This window comes from Psammomys obesus, unplaced genomic scaffold, assembly GCF_907164565.1.
Source record: "Psammomys obesus unplaced genomic scaffold, mPsaObe1.curated_primary_1811, whole genome shotgun sequence".
Taxonomy (NCBI): domain Eukaryota; kingdom Metazoa; phylum Chordata; class Mammalia; order Rodentia; family Muridae; genus Psammomys; species Psammomys obesus.
This window is the reverse complement of record NW_026585644.1, coordinates 33,346,436-33,364,741: the sequence shown is the minus strand read 5'-3', so window position 1 is coordinate 33,364,741 and position 18,306 is coordinate 33,346,436. Positions and strand designations below refer to the sequence as shown.

The following is an 18,306-nucleotide window of genomic DNA, read 5'->3' as shown; positions in this document are numbered from 1 at the left end:
TCGTCGGCCAGCTCGGCGGGCGCCTCGCGCACGGCGGTGGAGTACTCGTCGGGGTCGAAGCGCTCGCGGCAGTAGGAGGCGCTGTCGCGCACCAGGCGCTCGACGCGCGGGTCCCCGGCCAGCAGGCCCTGCGGCAGGGCGAAGCGCGGCGTGTCGGTGAGCAGCAGGAAGTGCAGCGGCGCCGGGCCCTCGCGGCGCAGCGCCAGCCCCAGCACCACCGTCTTGGAGATGATGCTGACCAGCTTGTAGCAGTGGCCCTCCCGCACCGGGTGCAGGTCGTAGGGGTTGCGCGGCGGCCGGCTGGGCACGAGCACGTTCACCGGCAGCCGCACGCGCTCGATGATGGCGCGCACCGTGTGCTCGCCCTCCTGCATCTGCAGCTCCAGCGGGCTGCGCGTGCTGAAGCGGCCCTGGCACTGGAAGGGCAGGCTCAGGCTCTCGTTGGTGCGGTGGTTCATGCAGATGAGGCAGGGCATCTTGCCTTTGACGGGCCTGGCGGCCCCGCTGCCGCCCGCCGCGGTCCCCACGCTCCCGGGGCCGCCCATTCCCGCCAGGGCCCCCGCGCGGCCCAGCTTGCGCAGGAGCGTGGTGAAGCGCGAGCGCTCCTTGGTGGTCTTGGCGCACAGAATCTCGGCCTGGCCCATGAGCGTGAGCTCGTCGCCCGCGTGCAGTGTGAAGTTGTACACCTCGCTGTCCTCGCTGAACTCGCCCGACACCACCTGGGGAGTCCCAGAGACAAGGTGAGGACGGAGCCAGGGTCCCAAGGAAAGTCACACACCAGCTCCAAGCTCCGTGGGGCCTCCTGTCTTTGCCTTTCCGGCTGCTGCTGACGTCAGGGCAAGAGCACTGGATTGGGGCTGGAGGGAATCTAAGGGATTTTAACGTTGTCCTTAGGTCCTCAGTTACCTCATACGATACTATGAGCTTGGAGGTGTACCTTGACAGTGCTCAATCGTGGCGGATTTCATTAAGCAGTCTTGACCATTTATCTGCGTGGTAACAATGCCTCACCCACCCACCACTACTGTGAAGAGAAAGTAACTGGTGGATGAGAAGGCCACCCTGCATATTCTCATCGGGTCGCGCGACCCCTCCACACACCCTCCCTTCTTCACCACCTTTCCTAGGAAGTCCTTTAGTCCACAGCTGGCTTTTCTGGCGTGGCCTGACTGTACCAAAGAATGTTCGGAAGCCACTCTCCCTCCTGGACGCAATAAGCAGCATTCTAACCTAAGGGAAGGGGTGCTTGGGAAGGTCCTACCCTGTGCCAGGAGGACTGACCTTGACACTGAAGGTGATGGCTTCCATCACAAAGATTCGGTCAGGAAAGACACTGGCCACCTCCTCCACGCTGCTGAAGTATCTCACGGGCTCCCGCACATCCCGAGCCTGCTCCAGGAGCTTGAATTTGCCTGCACAGGGCACACAGGCTGCTGGGGGAAGCTGCGTGCTGGGGGCTCAGTCTGAGTCCTTGGAACACCCAGCCCCCTGCCTAACTGCTATCCTAAACCATCCAGTCAGTCCCTCTGGGATCCAGGCGGGCAGAAGCCACACCCACTTCTGTGCCTACCTTCATGAGCTTAAAGGTAGGCTGAGAGCCACCCTGCCTTCACACAGAAGGAGACGCCGGAAGAGGTGAGGACTGTGAGAGAAGACGATGGAGAGAGGACATAGTTTCCCCAGTTCTGCCGCATCCCCTCACCACAGCTCTCTCACATTCATGGCGCACCCAGTGTTGCCTCAGTCACTACCACACTCAGAACGGACAGGTCTGTAAACAGTCTGCTCTCAAGAAATTCAGGCAGAGTAGAGACAGTGAGGACCCAGCGATGACAGCATGTAACAAGTCCTGAGGCACAAAAGAGAGACCTGCCCAGCACAGTGCGTGTGAGTGTGTGTGTGTGTGTGTGTGTGTGTGAAAGAGAGAGACCTGCCCAGCACAGAGCGTGTGAGTGTGTGTGTGTGTGCGCGCGCGCGCGTGTGGTGGTGAGTGGTGGGGGAGATTGCCAAGATGCACCTCTCAAATGAAAGTGGCTTTACAGAATGGATGTTTTATTCTGTAAGAAATCGGGGGGGGGGGGGGGCCTACTGGGGACATGACCCAGCAGGTAAAGTGTCTGTTGTGCAAACATGAGGATCAGAGTTCAGGTCCCCAGCACCCACATGGAAAGCTAGGTGGGCATGGGAGAATGTCTGTAACCCCAGCTCAAGGGAAGTGTGATAGGCAATCCTCAGAGCAAGCCGAGGAAGGAGCCCGACCAGCAGAAGGGAGGGACCCCCGGTACAGGAAGAGACCCTGCCTCCCTGTATAAATCAAAGAGCAACCAAGGAAGACACCTGACGCCAATCTTGAGCCTCTGCACCAGTGTGCATACACACACATTCTGACATATACGCTTGCACGAGTATCACATATACATGCATGTCTGTACACACATTCATACACACACACACACACAAAAAAAAAAAAAAAAAAAAAAGGAAAGAAAATGAAGGAAGCTCTCTGGAGGAGCAGACCCTTGGGATACTTGGAAGGATGGCTCCTCAGAGCCCAGTGACTCGAGGGAAGTGAGGAAGGAAAGGGCTGAGGTGACACACTTATGGGGTGGCTGCCTGTTCCACACAGGGAACCAAGAGGAGGGTGATGGAGCATGATGGAGGCAGATCCTCGAAGACCACCAAAGGGGCTTCAGGTGGGGTCCATAGGGTAGCACCACTTGTATGTGTGGGGACAACAGAGCAACAGACAGAAGCGCCAAAGTGGAAAAGAGGGTCTTAACCCTTTGGGGACCCATGACCTCACCCCCAGAAGCCCACACTAGTATAAACACAGTGAAGGGGGTTCCTGGCCCTCCCAAAGTCCATCCAGGGGCAGAGAGAGACTAAGAGACCCCTGGTGCCTGACCTGAAGAGCCCCTGGCCAAGGGCAGGGACTGAACCACCAACATCCGGGCACCACGGAGAGAGCGGGAACTAAGGAAGAGAAGGGAGGATAGGGGAGGTGCCCTAGAGCAAACTGGGGTGAGGGTCCTGGTCCAGCCCCAACCTCCCAGACACTAGAGAGGAGAAGGACCACAGCCCAAGGCATCAGGGATAAAATGAAGAGGGGGCCAGAGTCCAGGAGCAGGACACCCTCCAACCCCCTTCAGTCTCCTCCTCCATACTCACACACGAACCCCCAGCCCTCAGCCACGAGCAGCCAGACGTGGAGAAAAGCCTGCTGCCCCCCGTGGCGAGATTTGGAGCCCTGTCAGGGTTGGATCCTGGGAGGATGTGGCAGAAAAGATCGATGTAACCATGGTATCCAGCCCCGCCCCCCTCAGCCGCCCAGCCGGGTCATTTCAGCCGGGGAGGAAGGAAGGGAGACCTCCCGGGAGTGGAGCTTTGGCCTCTAGAAGCCTTCTCCGCCCTGCAGCTTCCTCTCCTGCTTCCCCCAACGTCGGCGTTAGTGGCAGGGTCTACTACAGGATCTGGGGACTGGCACTGTCGCACACCGGCACTGGAGTGATCGTCCTTTCCAGCCAGAAGCACCCTGCAGCTGCCTCTCAAAACCCAGTAAAGAACAGCGGTGGGAACTCTGTGACTCCCGCCTCCTCCGCGCAGGGCCCGGCGCGTCCCCGGGGCTGTTAGGTGGGAGCGAGCAGACCTCGTGGTAGGACGTGGCTGGGTCTCAGCTCTGCCACCAACCGGCACGTGAAATCCCTCACTATCTGGACTTTGGCGTTTCATATGTAATATGGATGCATACCGCGACGCGCACCTGACAAGGGCTCAGCAGGACCCAGGCCACCGCTCTGGAAAGAGCTGGGGAGGGTGTCCGGACCCCAAGGCAGCCCTGGTCCAGATGTCTCAAGACACCAAGTGACCCTGACTCCCGCAGCCTGGAGACCGGGAGGAGCAGCGGCAGCACCCCCAGCCCCGCCCCTCCCCCGCTGGCCGCAGCCGGCCCGGCCAGTGCCATTATTAATTCATTGGGAGGGCTCAGCGTGGAGCCTGTGCTCCGAGCCTCCTCGGAGGCCCAGCCCCCACCTCCACTCCCGCGAAGTGAGCGAGGCCCCCAGCGGAAGAGGGAGCTGGGGCCGCAGGCCCTGCCGGCCAGCTGTTACCCCGCCGTCCTGTCCCCACCTCTCAGGCTCACTGAAGAAGGGGGTGAATAGAGGGGGTAAGGGCTTGAGGGCTCTCCTGCCTCCGTTCATAGTTTTCTGGGGACTCTGTGACTTTAGTTGTAAAGATACAAACTAAAAGGGTGCCAGTGTGAAGGCTTTCCCAAACCGCTATTTTTTAATTTTTATTTCTTTATTTTTAGCTGAAGAAGGTAGAGACTTCTAACTGCGCCAATGCTAGATTCTCAGGTACGGGGGGGGGGGGGGGATTCTAGCATGAGCAGACACCAAAAGCCTGCGGCCAGGATAAAAACCCAAGTCAGTGAGACACTGGGGCCCGCTGGGCCCTGGAGTGTGTTCGAAGGAGCTCAAACCTGGAGCAAGGTTTTAAGCCTTGATGCACAGACTCAAGGGGGCCCAGGCTAAGACAGAGCAGCGGTAAGGCCAGGGAAGGAGTGTGAGCATTCCCGGCTCCAAAGGTTGCAGCCGGGGCTGGGAGCAGGGACAGAGCTGCACAGCAGTTAAAAGCACAGAGTTGGAGCCTCGCTCTCTAGCTCTTAAAAGGAGGCAACTGTGAAGACAAAATGAGGACGGGCCCAGGATCTGGAATGTACTAGCTATGGTTGCCCTGGGCTTGCATGGAGACGTTTCTGGGGATGGCACCGGGCTCGTCCTTTGGGGACAAGAGCCCTGTAGTGCTGGCATAATGCAGTACAGAGCCCAGTGCTGAGGATGCCCAGGTTCACTGAGTGGCCCTGTGACCCACAACGGTCTCTGCCCTCCTGGGGCCCTTGGTCTCCCTACCTGCAAAATCGAAGCGCTACACTTTCTTTTGGTAGTGGATCCTTTCTTCAAACAAAACTTTACATTAAACACAAAGAGTCGCCCCCCCCCTCCCGTGGCATGGTGCAGGCCTGTAACCCCAGCCACTCAGGAGGCTGAGGTAGAAGGAGCCCAAGTTTAAGACCTGCCTGGACGACAGAGCAAACCTAGGCAAGACCATGCTTCAAAATAACGAGGATGGCTGAGAAGTCTCCTTGTGAAAGGTGCTTGAAGCTGAGCAGAAGAGCTGTGTTTAGGTCACACGCACTCACACACACAATGACTGTATAAAAATCTAATTAAAAAATAAAAAGAGAGGGAGGGACCGGGGTTTAGAGTGCTCACCTAGCATGAACGAGGCCAGTACTGCCAACAAATAAAACATAAATAATACAGAACACATAAGAGCAAATAATAACACATAATCAGCCAAGTCTTTAGAACTCTAACACGTCAGCATTGTTTATAAAGCCCATCCGTGAAGACAGTGAGTTCAGCACTGAACTGGGGAGAAAGTGTCCAAGCTGACAGGCAGCCACAGTTGGCCTGAGCACTCCTTGGCCTGGACTGTCTGGTACTGAGCAGATCCTAGCAGGCTTTCTCTTTGGGAGTAGAGTCAAAGGCAGCTCAGGATGCAGCTTTGAAGCTCTCCAGTTAGGGATGAAGTCTGACTTCTAGTTGCTTAACGGCATGTGTATATTTTGCCAGCTGTCATGGGGGCATACCTGTAGTGCTAGCACTTGAGAGGCAGAGGCAGACAGATCTCTATGAGTTCAAGTCCAGCCTGATCTATACAGTGAGACCCTGTCTTTTCGTTTGTTTGTTTGGTTGGTTTTGTTTGCTTGTTTTTTGAGACAGGGTTTCTCTGTGAATGAAGCCTTGGTTGTCCTGGACTTGTTTTGTAGACCAGGCTGGCCTTGAACACACAGAGATTCACCTGACTGTGCTTCCCTGAGTACTGGGATCACAGGCGTGCACCACCGCACCCTGCTTGTTTTGTTTTGTTTTTTTTTTTTTTTTTTTGAGACAGGGTTTCTCTTTGTAGCCTTGGCTGTCCTGGAACTCACTCTATAGACCAGGCTGGCCTCTGCCTCCCAAGTGCTGTGATTAAAGGCATGAACTACCACCACCTGGCTGAGACCCTGTCTTAAAAAGGGGGGGGGGGTATTTTTAATCATGACTTTAAATTTTTAAATAAAATATGACCTAGCATAATGGCTCATGCTTATAATCAGAGTACTTAGGAGCCTGAGGCAGGAGGCTAAACATGAGTTCAAAGCCAGCATGAGCTACATGGCAAGCACCTGTCTCCAAAATATAAAATAAGAATCAAAACTCTGTAAACCTGAGTTGCTACTTCTTCAGAAACAGGTCTCCACACACAGTACTGAGAGTCCTAAGCCCTAACATTAACCACGGCCTCTACCCACCTCCCGGACTAGTCTTGCCTGGCCTAGCTCATCCCTGAAGCTCCAAGGGAAAGTGATCATTAGTGGCTTTCCATACACATTGCCCCTGCAGCCTTGGTCCCAGCCCTCCTGCTTCCCCACGCTCAGAGATCCTGAGCCCCTGGCTCCAGCTGGGCACACCTGGGTACTGCAGAGGGATGTCAATCTTGGGCCCAATGACGTAGTGGCCCTCCTCCAGGGTGTGGGCTGTCACTGTCGTCCACTGGCGGCAAGAGTGGATCAGCAGGATATCGCGCTCACTGACACCCTCCGCATACTCTCCTGGGAGGGGAGGAAAGAAAGGGGAGAGAGAGTCAGAAGAAAGAAGAGACTGGGTGACCCAGCCCCTTCCTCAGCAAGTCCCTGCCTCGTGCCCTGTGATCCCTGTACTGGCCAGCAGCACCAGAAGGGCCAGCGGGCTGTCAGCTGTGAGTCAGGCCTGAGCAGCAGAGCTCCGACTCCCTGTGGGGACACGGCAACCGGAGCACCGCAGCCTCACATTCATCATTCCGCTGGAGTGCTGTCCTGGGGCTCAGGCTGGGGCGGGGGACTCCCAGTGGATGAGTCAGGCCAGCCAGCCTCTGCCCTCCAGGCACGCTCAGGCCTCGGGAGACCTGGAGGAAGCAAGTTGGAGGCCCTGAGCTGAGGGCACAGAGGACCATGGAGGAGAGATCAGGCTGGTGTGGAGTAAGAGAGACTTTGCTCTTGACAAGAGTCGGGCCTTAGGACCAGGCACATTCGCACAGGGGGATCCTGCCAAGTCAATGCCCAGGCCAGGCAAGGAAGGAACTAGAAGGGATCTGTCCCTGTGGGTCCCGGCTATGAGAGTTCCCACAGTCACTGTCAGCTCAGAGTGGCAGGGCTTACAGAGCCTACTCCTGGAACTCTGGGAGATGCCTTTCCTCCCCACCCACTGCCATAGTCTCACATTCATGGGACCTCAAAGGATGGGGGAGGGGACCCCACACACACACACCCGAACCCCACCTCAGAGAAGCCATTCTTAAAGTTGGGGTAGGACATGCACTGGATTTAGCAAAGTGCACTGGGGGAGGGGGAGGAGAGCAGCAGAGGGGCAGAGGTGCAGAGCCGGGAGGGGTCTGAGCCGAAGAGGCTCCATCCCCAGCAACGGTTTCCAGGGGAGCAGGAGGGGCAGCCCAGCTTCCAGGAGACTGCTGGGGCGTATCCTGGATGCAGCTGGTGGGCGCAGTGGGGGTGGGGACGTCTCCTTTCCAGCCCCCTCACACATACCCCCCCACTCCACACCACCACATACACCCCACACACTCATACACACAGCACCACATACAACACACACACACCTTACAAATTTTCTACCAGCCAAACAAATTGGAAATGGTTTTCTTAACAGCGCGGGGGAGGGGGTGCTTCAGAAAGCACTTTCGTCGTGTGGTGTGTATGAACGGGTGGGGTTATCCAGGGCCTTCTGGGAGGATCTCCCATTCTGGGTATGAGTATGAGTGCGCACAGGAGAGGTTTGCCTGAACCTTCCTCCTCCAAGCTCCTGGAGGAGAGGACAAGCTCTTTCTAGAGCTAAGCTAACAAGCCCCACCCACTCTTCCAAGGGACACAGCCCAAAGCCACACAGGTAGACACACCAACAGGGGGTCGCCAGGACAAACGCCTGTCACCCAGACAGCACGACGCAGTCTTGAGATCCCACTGAGGGACCCATCCTGAATGCATATCGCGAGGGGACCTTCAGCGACGCGCAGTTTCAAGCGCACGTCCACACGCTACCCGTGACCCAGGCGCAGCCACACTGTCACGGAGAGCCAGGCCATCCCACACCGCTGCTCATTCATTCAGCTCACAAGTCCGTAATCTTTGGCCCTCCCCCAAAAGCCAGCAGCAGCCCAGTGGAAGACAGGAAACTGAGGATGATAATGGGACGCCCAGGTGTCAGGGACCGCAGAGGAGGCCCAGCCACACAGAAGAGCACAGAAAAGAACTCAAAGAAAGGGGTGTCAAAGAGCTGCGTGGGAAGTGAGCAGGAAGAACCTAGGGCAGAATTTCCTATTCACAAGCAGACACAGTCCAGCTGCACACACAGTCTCGGGATCACACGCCGAGGGGCGGGTGAGGTGCCACAAGAGCTGGACCGCGGGGGATTCCTGCCTAACGGGCCCGGATGAACACCCACGTCCCACAGGGCCTGCCTCGGCCCGCCTGGGGCTCACTGCGCCCCGTTCCTGCTGTTGCGGGTCAGAGAGGAGCTGCCAGGCCCAGAAGAGAGCCCAGGAGTGCCATTAGCATTCAGGGAAGCGAGTGTGCCAACGCGGGCCAAACCCCTATTCTTCTCACACACAAAACCCCCGGCCTGGCTGCCAGCCCCGGCTCGCGCCCCTCCCCCAGCCAAACCGCTCTCCCTTCCCCAACACCACAGTCCGCTCGCCCTGTGCAGCCCTCGGGCTTCCCATGTACGGTCCCGTCACTGGAGCCCCGGGGGCCTGGTGGGGAAAAGGGACCAGAGGTGGAAGAGGGCCGGGGGCCTGGTGGGGGGGTGGGGGTGGCGGCGGGTGGCAGGGCTCGCTCACCCAGGCCTCTCCGGAGAGTAGCCTGTCCGCTGCCAGAGGACCTCAGGATGCCAAAAGAGAGAGAGAGAGAGAAAAAAAGACAGTTCAGGAGAAGTCCCCCCAAACAGGGACTAGCGGGTGGTGAGAGGGAAAAGACCCACTGAGGTCCGAGAGCTGCAGGGGGATGAAGGGGAGAAGCTGCAGACAAAGGGATCAAGGAGGTGCGGCCGGGGCAGGCGCCCACCGACGCCGGGAAAAGTGGGGTGCGCCGGCGGAGCGGCCCACAGACTCAGCAGCGCTCGGGGCTCCGGAGAGGACTGGAAACTTTGCCCCGGCCTGGCCGCCAGTTCCTAACCCTGCGTGGGTCTGGGGTTGTGGGGGTGGGGGGGCCGAGAGCGGTCCCCGCGCCCCGGGCACCCTAGCAAAGCTCCCCATCCCCGGGGGCGGGGAGGGCGGCGACAGAGCGCGCCCGGCAGCCCCGCCAGCTCCAGCTGTCCGCGGCCCCCGCCCCGCGCCCCCTCCCCGAACCCCCGCTACCTGGCCCGAGGCAGGCGAGCGTGGGCAGGCGGCAGCGGCTGACGATGAGGTCGAGCGGGAAAGCGCCCATGCTCCAGCGCAGCCCCGCCAGCCCGGCCGCCAGCTTCTCCATGGCATGGGCGCTCGGCGGGGGCCCGCCGTCCCGGGACCCCGACGGCCAGTGCCCGCGCGGCTGGGGCTCCGCAGCGACGCTCCCCGCCAGGCCAGCCCCGCCGGGCCGCGGGAGTCACGTGGCCGGCCTCCTCCCACGGGGCGCCGGCCCCCGCCCCCGTCCCCGCCCCGCGCCCCGCCCCGGGCCCCACGGAGCGCCCAGGTGACGGCCGGCGACCTCGGGGCGGGGACGGGGGCGGGGAGGAGGACGGGGTCGGAGGGGGCTCCGGCCGGGTGCCCCAGGCGTCCCCTCGTGCCAAGGCCTCGCGGTGTCCGCCTCCAGGACCGCCGCGTACCCACCTCGGCTCCCCCGAGCTGACGGCTGCCCGGAGGCGGAGACGCTCAGGCCGGGGAGGAGCAGAGAGGGCGGGTGGCACTTGCGGTTTGAGCCTAGGCTGTCCCGAAACCTTGGCGAGAGCGCTTTTCGAACGCCCGCACCGCGCCCCTCCAACCCCCACCGTCCACTCTGTAGATGGGGAAACAGGCTCAAGAACCCGAGCGATGGGGTCAGTGGCAGGACTCGTTTTTTAAATCCTCCCCCGCCCCTTTTCTGCTCTCGCCATCAACTTTCATCCCTCCTGGCCTCTCCTCACGAGTTCCTTTAGAGAAGCCTTTCCCAGATGCTGCGCTTGGCGTGAGCCTCGCACCCGGCCTGAGGCTCGCTTCGCCTTGGTGTGTCTGCGGCGCCCCCTGCAGGTGCAGGCCGGTCGTGGCTGAGGGCCCTGCAAGAAGGACCTTGGTCCCTGGGCTGGTGCTTAAGACACTCCACGGACTCTATTTAGTCTTGGCCTTTGTGCCCTCAAGAGATTTCCGTAGGTGGACACAAACCCTTTTGTCTGATGCGTCTGACCTTTGGTCTGAAACCCAAAGGAAATGGCAGCTGATAGTCCCTTTTCTGTTTTTTGTTTGTTTGGGACCAGGGCGTGTGTGTGTGTGTGTGTGTGTGTGTGTGTGTGTGTGTGTGTAGTCTAGATTGGCCTCATTGCCTCCTGCCTTAACCTCCGAGAGTGTGAAGGGCGATACAGCCCTGAGCCGCAGTGTCAAGAGCAGAAACACTCCCGCCCCCCTTTCCTTTTCTATAACTAGGACCTGCCACGTGCCAAGCAAGTGTTCTACCACTGGGGTATATCCCCAGCCCTTCTTTCACCATAAGGTCTTCAGACACGGCTCAGGCTGGCCTTGAACTTCCAGTCCTTCTGCCTCAAGCAGCTGGGATCTAGGGCCCGTGGGATCCTCTCCACAACTTCCTGTGCCCAGCTGCCTGGTGCCTTTAACCGCCTGGACCCAGTCACCACCTTCCCCCTTCACCCTGGGGAATGCCTGTTAAGGCAGTTGAAAGCACTCTCCCAGCCCCACTTCCCAGGAAACACCAAATGGAAACACCAAATGGGTGCTGGGAATGCTTCCAGGGCCAATTAATGTAATTTTTAAAATTTGTTAAATATTCTTTACTAAAAAAAATTTGGGGGGGAGCAGATGAAGGATGGAGCAGTGAAAGTGACCAGTGAATTTAAAAGTAAATTAAAAAGGTCTCTCTTGGGCTGGAGAGATGGCTCAGAGGTTAAGAGCACTGGTTGATCTTTCAGAGGTCTGAGTTCAATTCCCAGCAACCACATGGCGGCTCACAACCATCTATAATGAGATCTGGTATCCTCTCTTGGCATGCAGACAGACTATTGTATACATAGTAAATATATAAATATTTTAAAAAGGTCTCTCTTGAATAGTGTGACTGGATGTTGTGTAACAGTTTCCTCTGAGATCCAAACGTCCTATCCTGCAGGGAAGCTGCTTAAACAAGAATGTAAACAACTAAAATAGCTTCAGGAAGTTCCTGAAACTGACCAGATTCACTAGGCTCCTCCCCAAAGCCCAGCTGCAAAGAAGACTGACTCTCATAGCAGATCAACTGCTCCAGAAGAAGCAGAGACCAGCTGAGCTGCCTTGGAGAGGTTTAGACTGAGTCACCTAGGAAGGACACTCTCTAACCTGCTGAGCTGCCTTTCGGGCTGTGCAGTGTGCTCCACGTTCCCAGCTTTGTGTGCTGTCACCTGTGCTGCGGTGGGCTTTGGTGATGCAGCTGTCTTTGAATCATTTCTGCTCCTGTAAGTAACCTCAGTAAAACTCAGTTTTCACCACACTAGAATTTTGTGGTATCTGTAGTTTGGTCTGTCGTGGGCTCCCTGAAGTGAGTAGTATGTGTGTGTTTGTCTCCCCACAAAAGTTTTGTCACACAACACCATATGACAGTTTATAAAGGCCAGGCCAACAAGCATAACCCAGACTCCGGACAGCAGGTCTCCTGAGTGGCAAACACTGGATGTTTGGCAATCAGGTATCATATCTGTGGTAGCATTCTCGTACCTGCATTCCTCAGAGCGCAGAGTTCTCAGAAATTCTAACTGCACGTTATATTTTCCAGCCTGGAGTCTGGCATCAGCCATTGCTGTGGTGACACTTAGTCCTTTGAAGTAGGAAGAGTCATTTTGAATTCACACTCTGGGTTCTAAGAGGCTCATCGCTTGGGGCTTGCCATTCCTTCTAGGCCTTTTCAGTGAGCAGAACCAAGCACATAGGAGTGGGGTGTGTGTGTGTGTGTGTGTGTGTGTGTGTGTGTGTGTGTGTGTGAGAGAGAGAGAGATTTAACTGCAAGGCCTTGCCTATGCTAGGTCAGTAATAGACCACTCAGTGTGACACTATGTAGCCCAGGCCAACCAGGAGCTTGTCAGGTAGCTGAGGATTGCCTTGAATTATTGAGAAAGGGTCTCACATAGCCCAGGATGTAGTAAGAATTACCTCAGATTCCTGATCTTCCTACCTCCATCTCCTTAGAAAGGATTCTAAGTATGCAACATCATGCCCATTTTTTTTTGTGGTGCTGGGCATTAAACCCAGGTCTTTGCAGTTTCTAAGCAACCATCCTGCTATCTAAGCACCATCTTCAGCCCTAAAGTCAGGCTTCAAAAAAGGAAATGTAGCCAGGCACAGTGGCTCACGCCGGCAATCCCAGCACTCAGGGAGGCAGAGGCAGGCAGATCGCTGTGAGTTCAAGACCAGCCTGGTCTACAAAGTGGATAGCCAAGGGTACACAGAGAAACTGTCTTGGGGGGAGGGGGGGAGTAAGAAAGGAAATGTAAACTGGGTGTGGCCACACAACGCACGCCCTTGATCCCAGCACTCAGGAGACAGATCTGTGTGTTTGAGGCCAGCCTGGTCTACACATCAAGTTCAAGGACAGCCAGAAATATGTAGTAAGGCCATACTTGACTAAACGTTTTTTTACTTGTTTGTTTTTGTTTGGTTGGTTTTGGTTTGTCAAGACAGGGTTTCTCTGTGCAGCCTTGGCTATCCTGGATGTAGACCAGGCTGGCCTCAAACTCAGAGCGAATCCACCTGCCTCTGCCTCCCTGAGTGCTGGAACTGGGCCTTTAAGGGATACTTTAACTGAGTCCTGAAGTCACTCTCTGTTTAAAGGCATAGCTCCCTGCATAGCTCACACTCAAAAAAAGTGCAGCCTCAGCTTCTCAAAGGCTGGAATTACAAGCATGCATTATCACGCCCAGATTCTATCTGTGTGTGTGTGCATGCATGCCACAGCACACACGTGAGGATCAGAGGACAACTTTTAGGGGCTGGTTCTCTCCTTCCAAGGTGGTTTTCAGGGGTAGCTCGAGGCTTAACGAGAGAATGAGCCCACCAGAGCCTGGTGCTGCACACAGATAAAGCGTTTACTTAAAGCAGGAGCTTGCAGTCTCCAAGACGAGGAACAGCACCAAAGGGCGGAGTCTGGGGCTTTATAGGGTGACTTTAGTCGGGCAGAATAGTGACAGGAGGGTGTTAAGGACTGCAGTGAGCAAAAGTTTACAGGGGGAGGGGCCACTGGCAGTTAGAATAGCAGTAGGCTCGTGTCCTAGCTGTGCTGAAATGAGGGGCCGGCAAGTTTTCTGGGAGTACAGAACATTCAGTTTCCCTCTCCCTGAAGGAGCAGGGTCCCACACAGGTCATTCATCTCAGTGTCTTAGGTGACTCCATCTTGGGACAGCTTAACAGATGGAAGCCACATCATCAGGCTTGTGTGTCAGCGCTTGACCTCTTCCTGGCTCCCGAGACACCTGTGAACCTCTTTCTCGCGAGTGCTTTCAGATCGCTTTGCTCTTGTCAGAAGTTTCACGATCTTAACGTTTTCTCAGTTATGTCCCAGTGAACTGCGGCATGCTGGTGGCTGTTCTTCCCCAGCTCTTCAGAAGGACGCTTGCCTGCATAGATCCTTCAGGTGGGCTTGGGGTCCTTCGGGCCTCCCTGACAGCAAATCTCCCTAAAAAAACACCGAGGTCCTTGCTTATCTTACATGAATCAAGCCAATGAACTTGGTGAAGGGCCCAACAGATTGCCTCTGTTGGTCTTGAGAGACGCCAACAAGGTAACGGATCTTTGACAGAAAGAGCAGAGGCAACTCAGTAGAGACAAGGCGTTCTACAGCAAGAGGACTCTACAGCAAGGCAGGCAGTGCTAAAGACATGTATATCGAAACAGACACACCTGCCTGCGAAACGGACACCACCACGGAAGTTGATAAAACGGACCACACACACCACCATGTGAAATGTCAAACGGCTAGAACACATGAGCGAGGATCTAACTGGCTTTGTGCTGGGTCATGACTCCTTGACATAATGTGATACCGAAAGCTTAATTCAGAAAAGAAAAAAGAAGTGTGAAGTTAGGGGGCTAAAGAGATGGCTCCTTGTTAAGAGCACTGGCTGCTCTTCCAGAGGACCTGGGTTCTATTCCCGGCACCCACATGGCAGCTCACAACTGTCTGTAACTCCAGCTCCAGGGGAGCTAATGCCCTCTTCTGGCCGTGGCGGCATCAGGCACAGATAAAGTGAAGGCAAAACCCCCATGGACTTATAATATATATATATATATGTATATATTATATGTATATGATAGATACAGAGTAATTGCAGAGTTGAACTTCTTTGTTTTGTTTTTTTGAGACAAGAGTTTTTCTCTGTAGCCTTGGCTGTGCCAGAACTCACTCTGTAGACCAGGCTGGCTTTGAACTCAGAGATCTGTCTGCTTCTGCCTTCCTGGTGCTGGGATTAAAGTCATGCATCACCTCGCAGTTATACTTCTTTAACATGGAAAAGTGTGCTAGTAATAGTGTTTTGTCATCTTTCTGTGCTTCTCTCTAACCACTATTTGCTAATTGTTCTTTTACTTTTTCTTGCTACACACCTAAGAAACACTCATTTGAAACCAAAATGTAAAGAAATAGATAAAACGGGGGCTAGGGATGTAGCAGTTGACAGAACGCCTACCTAGCTCACAGGAGGCTCTGAGTTCGGTCCCTAGCACCTCATAACTCTGTGTGTGCTGACACAGACCTGTAAAGCCAGCAGCTGAGGCAGAGAATCACAAGTTCAAGGCCTTGGACTATACAGAAAATGGGAGAGCAGTTTGGGATACACGAGACTCCATGTTTAAAAAAAAAAAGGATTAAACTTAAAACTATTGATATACTAGGGCTCAGCAAGGAAAAGTATCAATATATTGCTTTCAGAGGACCCCAGTTTGGTTCCCAGCACCCACATGGCAGCTCACCTTCCTGACTTGACGGGGTGAAGACGGCAATGAACTCAAGGTGCTGACGCCCTGGTGAGTCCTTTAACTCAGGAGCAGAAGTAGGAGGGGGGGGGGATGGACTTGTTCTCCATGTAAACAAAACAAAACCCATAACACATACAGATCAGCCACAAATTCACTCTCTCTGCCTACTCTGCAGTTGTCACAGTGTCTACCACCACCAAGCAGGAGGACCCGGCAGCAAGGGCAGCAAGGAAACAGCAGCTACCAACCCTGAATATCCTGCTCTAATCTAGCCTAGAAGCTTCCGGAACCGGAGGAGCTTTCCTTCTTTCCTACTCATCTTCTTACTGACCAACCAGCTGGCTGGTGGGAATGCCTTCATCACACATTGGCCTTGCCTTTTGTGTCACAGTTCTAGCCTCATGAGTACACCAAAACGTAGCTCAGGACCACTGTGAAACTGCTGGCTATTGCCTGACATATGAATATTTTTGTAAACCTGGCGGTTAGGGTACACACCTTTAATCCCGGCACTCTAGAGGCAGAGGCAAATTTGAGGCCAGTCTGGTCCACAGAGCAAGTTCCAAGAAAGCCAAGGACTATACAGAGAAACCCTGTCTTGAAAAACAAACAAACAAACAAAACAAAAGAAGAAGAGAAAAGAGGAAAAGGAAGAAGAAAATGAGAAGATCTTTGTGTTTGTCTTCCTCCATTTGGACAGGGCACGGTGGCACACACATGTAATGCCAGAGGTGGCAGAGGCAAGAAAATGAAGAGGTCAAGGATAGCCTGGGCTACACTGAAACCTTGTTTCAAACAAACAAAAAACGGCTGCAAACCTGGTCAAAAGACTATGGCTGGGGAGATGATAGACCGGAGGGACCTATTACTGTTGTTTTGTTAACTGGACATGTTGTCAGCTGCCCTCAAAATACTCGTGTCTATACCCGCAGGTTAGTGCTGTTCTCAATCTTGATTGGAGAAGCGCCTTTCTTTGCAGAAGACTACAGCACAGGGACTTAGGACAGGAGAATAAGGGACTGTTGCGTGTTCAGCCACAAATGGGACATCTACACCAGCCTGTCACTCACTCCCCACAAAGCTCAGGGACCGTCACAAGAGATGGGACAGAGCGTTCGAGCCAGAGGAAGAGAGGAATGCCTCGAAATACCATCTTCTGTGCGTGGCATGGCTATTGTACCATGAACTCACAGCAGCCACTCGGCCGCTGCCGACGGTACATTCCCGTGTGGTTGGAAGAGGGGCTCCCGAAGCCATTCCCAGCGGAGACGCAAGCTACCGGCAGCCAGCCGTTACCAGGTTACCAGACACGGAGAACTTAGATGATGCGCTTACAGTAAGAAAATAGCAGCGATGATGATGGGGCTGGGGAGATCGAGAGGCTGTAACTGTGTTCCCCGAGTGACACACACAGGGCTGTGCGTGTCAAGGTAGATTCCCCAGGCTTGCCTTTCCTTCTAGTTTGCTCTCTGTAGCAGGGATAGAACACTGACCACAAACCCAGAGAGGGAAGGGCTTATTTCGGTTTACAAGTTCCAGTCACTGATGGGAGTCTAGGCAGTGACTGAGGCGGGAACCTCGAGAACTCGGCTCACTTGATTGCTTCCCCTGAATCGTTCAGTTTCCTTATGGAGCCCAAGACCTCTGCCCAGGGGTAGCGCCACCTTCCTGGACCCTCTGCTGTTAATCATTAATCAAGAAAACGCCCCACCGGCCATCCTGATGGAGGGTCCCTCTTTCCAGCTGACACTGATGTGGGTCAAGGTCACAGAGCTACCCAGCATGCCTTCCTTGCTTCAGCGTCTTGTGTGGACATTGTGCGCCTGTACTCGTGGGCAGTATACTCACGCCCGAAAGTCAGAGGTCATCCACGTGTCTTCTTTGATTGCTCTTTGGAGGCCTTATTTTAAAATTGTTGTATCTTAGTGACTTTTTAAAATTTCAAGACTGGGCGTTGAATAGAGAGCCGTGAGAATGCTAGACAGACACTCTACCATTGAGCCCTAGCCTTGGCTAAGAAATAGGTCCCATCTTCTTTTTTGAGACAGGCCCTCTGGCAGAAGCTGACCACCACACATGACTTCCACAGGGCTGCTAGAGACCAAACTCAGGTCCTTGTGCTTGAATAACAAGCATTTTGCCGACTGAGCCATGTTCCCAGGCACCCTCTTCTTCCTGGATACCATGCCCTGTCCCTCTCTGACAGGTTACTCCCGAGGCAAGCCAGCTGCAGCTCCTGGTGGGCCCCTGTTTTTCAAATGGAAGGTTTCCTCTTTCTTGGTTCCGGCTTTCATTCTTCTGGAGTAGATTCCTGAGGAGTACAAGGAAAGGAAAACATCTCCCTCTCTTCGTATGTGACTGGTTTTCATTTTCACGTCTGACAAGGTAACTTGAATGAGTATTGATCTTGGAGAAAACACAGTCATTCAAATTCTCTTCCTTAGTACAGAGCTTACACTTCTGTCTTGATTGGCTTTTCTTGTTTTGTTTTGTTTGTTTTTTGAGACAGGGTTTCTCTGTGTGGCTGTGGCTGTCCTGTGACTCTCTCTGCAAACCAGGCTGGCCTGGAACTCAGAGCTCCACCTGCCTCTGCCTCTGGCGTGGTGGGACTGAAGGCATCCTCCGCCATGACCCGCCCTAGCTACTCAAACTTTAACCTCTGAATTCATCTTTGCTTGGTGTTTCTCTTTTAAAATTACATCTGTTTATTGTGTCTCTATGCGTGAACACGCACGCTATGGCTTGCGTGTAGAGGCTCTCTCCTTCCACCACGTGAGTCTCAGGGATGGAATTCAGGTTGTCGGGCGTGGCGCGGCCGTCTTTATCCACTTCACCTGTGTACCATCTCGCCTGCTTTTCTTGGATTTCACCACTACTCGCGCCCTTACGTTCTCTTCTTCTGTTAGTTATTCTTACTCTTTTGTGTTATCATGAATAACTGACTGGGGTGGGGGTCGTGGGGCATGCCTGCAGTCCCAGCATTTGGGAGGCAGAAGGGGGTCTGGCTCAATTGGTAGAACTGCGTGCTCAACTTGGTACGAAGTCCTCAACTGAGTTTAAGGCAATTGGGACTGCAGTTCCCAAAATGGTCGCCAG

The 18,306-nt window shown here is 54.7% G+C and overlaps 1 protein-coding gene across 1 annotated transcript in view; it reads right to left on the bottom strand.

Moving 5' to 3' along the window:
• Garem2 (GRB2 associated regulator of MAPK1 subtype 2) overlaps positions 1–9,639 on the bottom strand; it is a 13,775-nt gene extending 4,136 nt beyond the window's left edge. Inside the window, exons 1-4 of the mRNA XM_055622009.1 lie at positions 9,448–9,639; positions 6,515–6,655; positions 1,282–1,412; positions 24–719 (exon numbers count right to left, since the gene is read on the bottom strand). Of these exons, the coding sequence (XP_055477984.1) occupies positions 24–719; positions 1,282–1,412; positions 6,515–6,655; positions 9,448–9,559 (1,080 nt within the window). The 5' untranslated portion in view covers positions 9,560–9,639. The remainder of the gene's footprint in view (positions 1–23; positions 720–1,281; positions 1,413–6,514; positions 6,656–9,447) is intronic.
• Between the last annotated feature and the right edge of the window lie 8,667 nt (positions 9,640–18,306).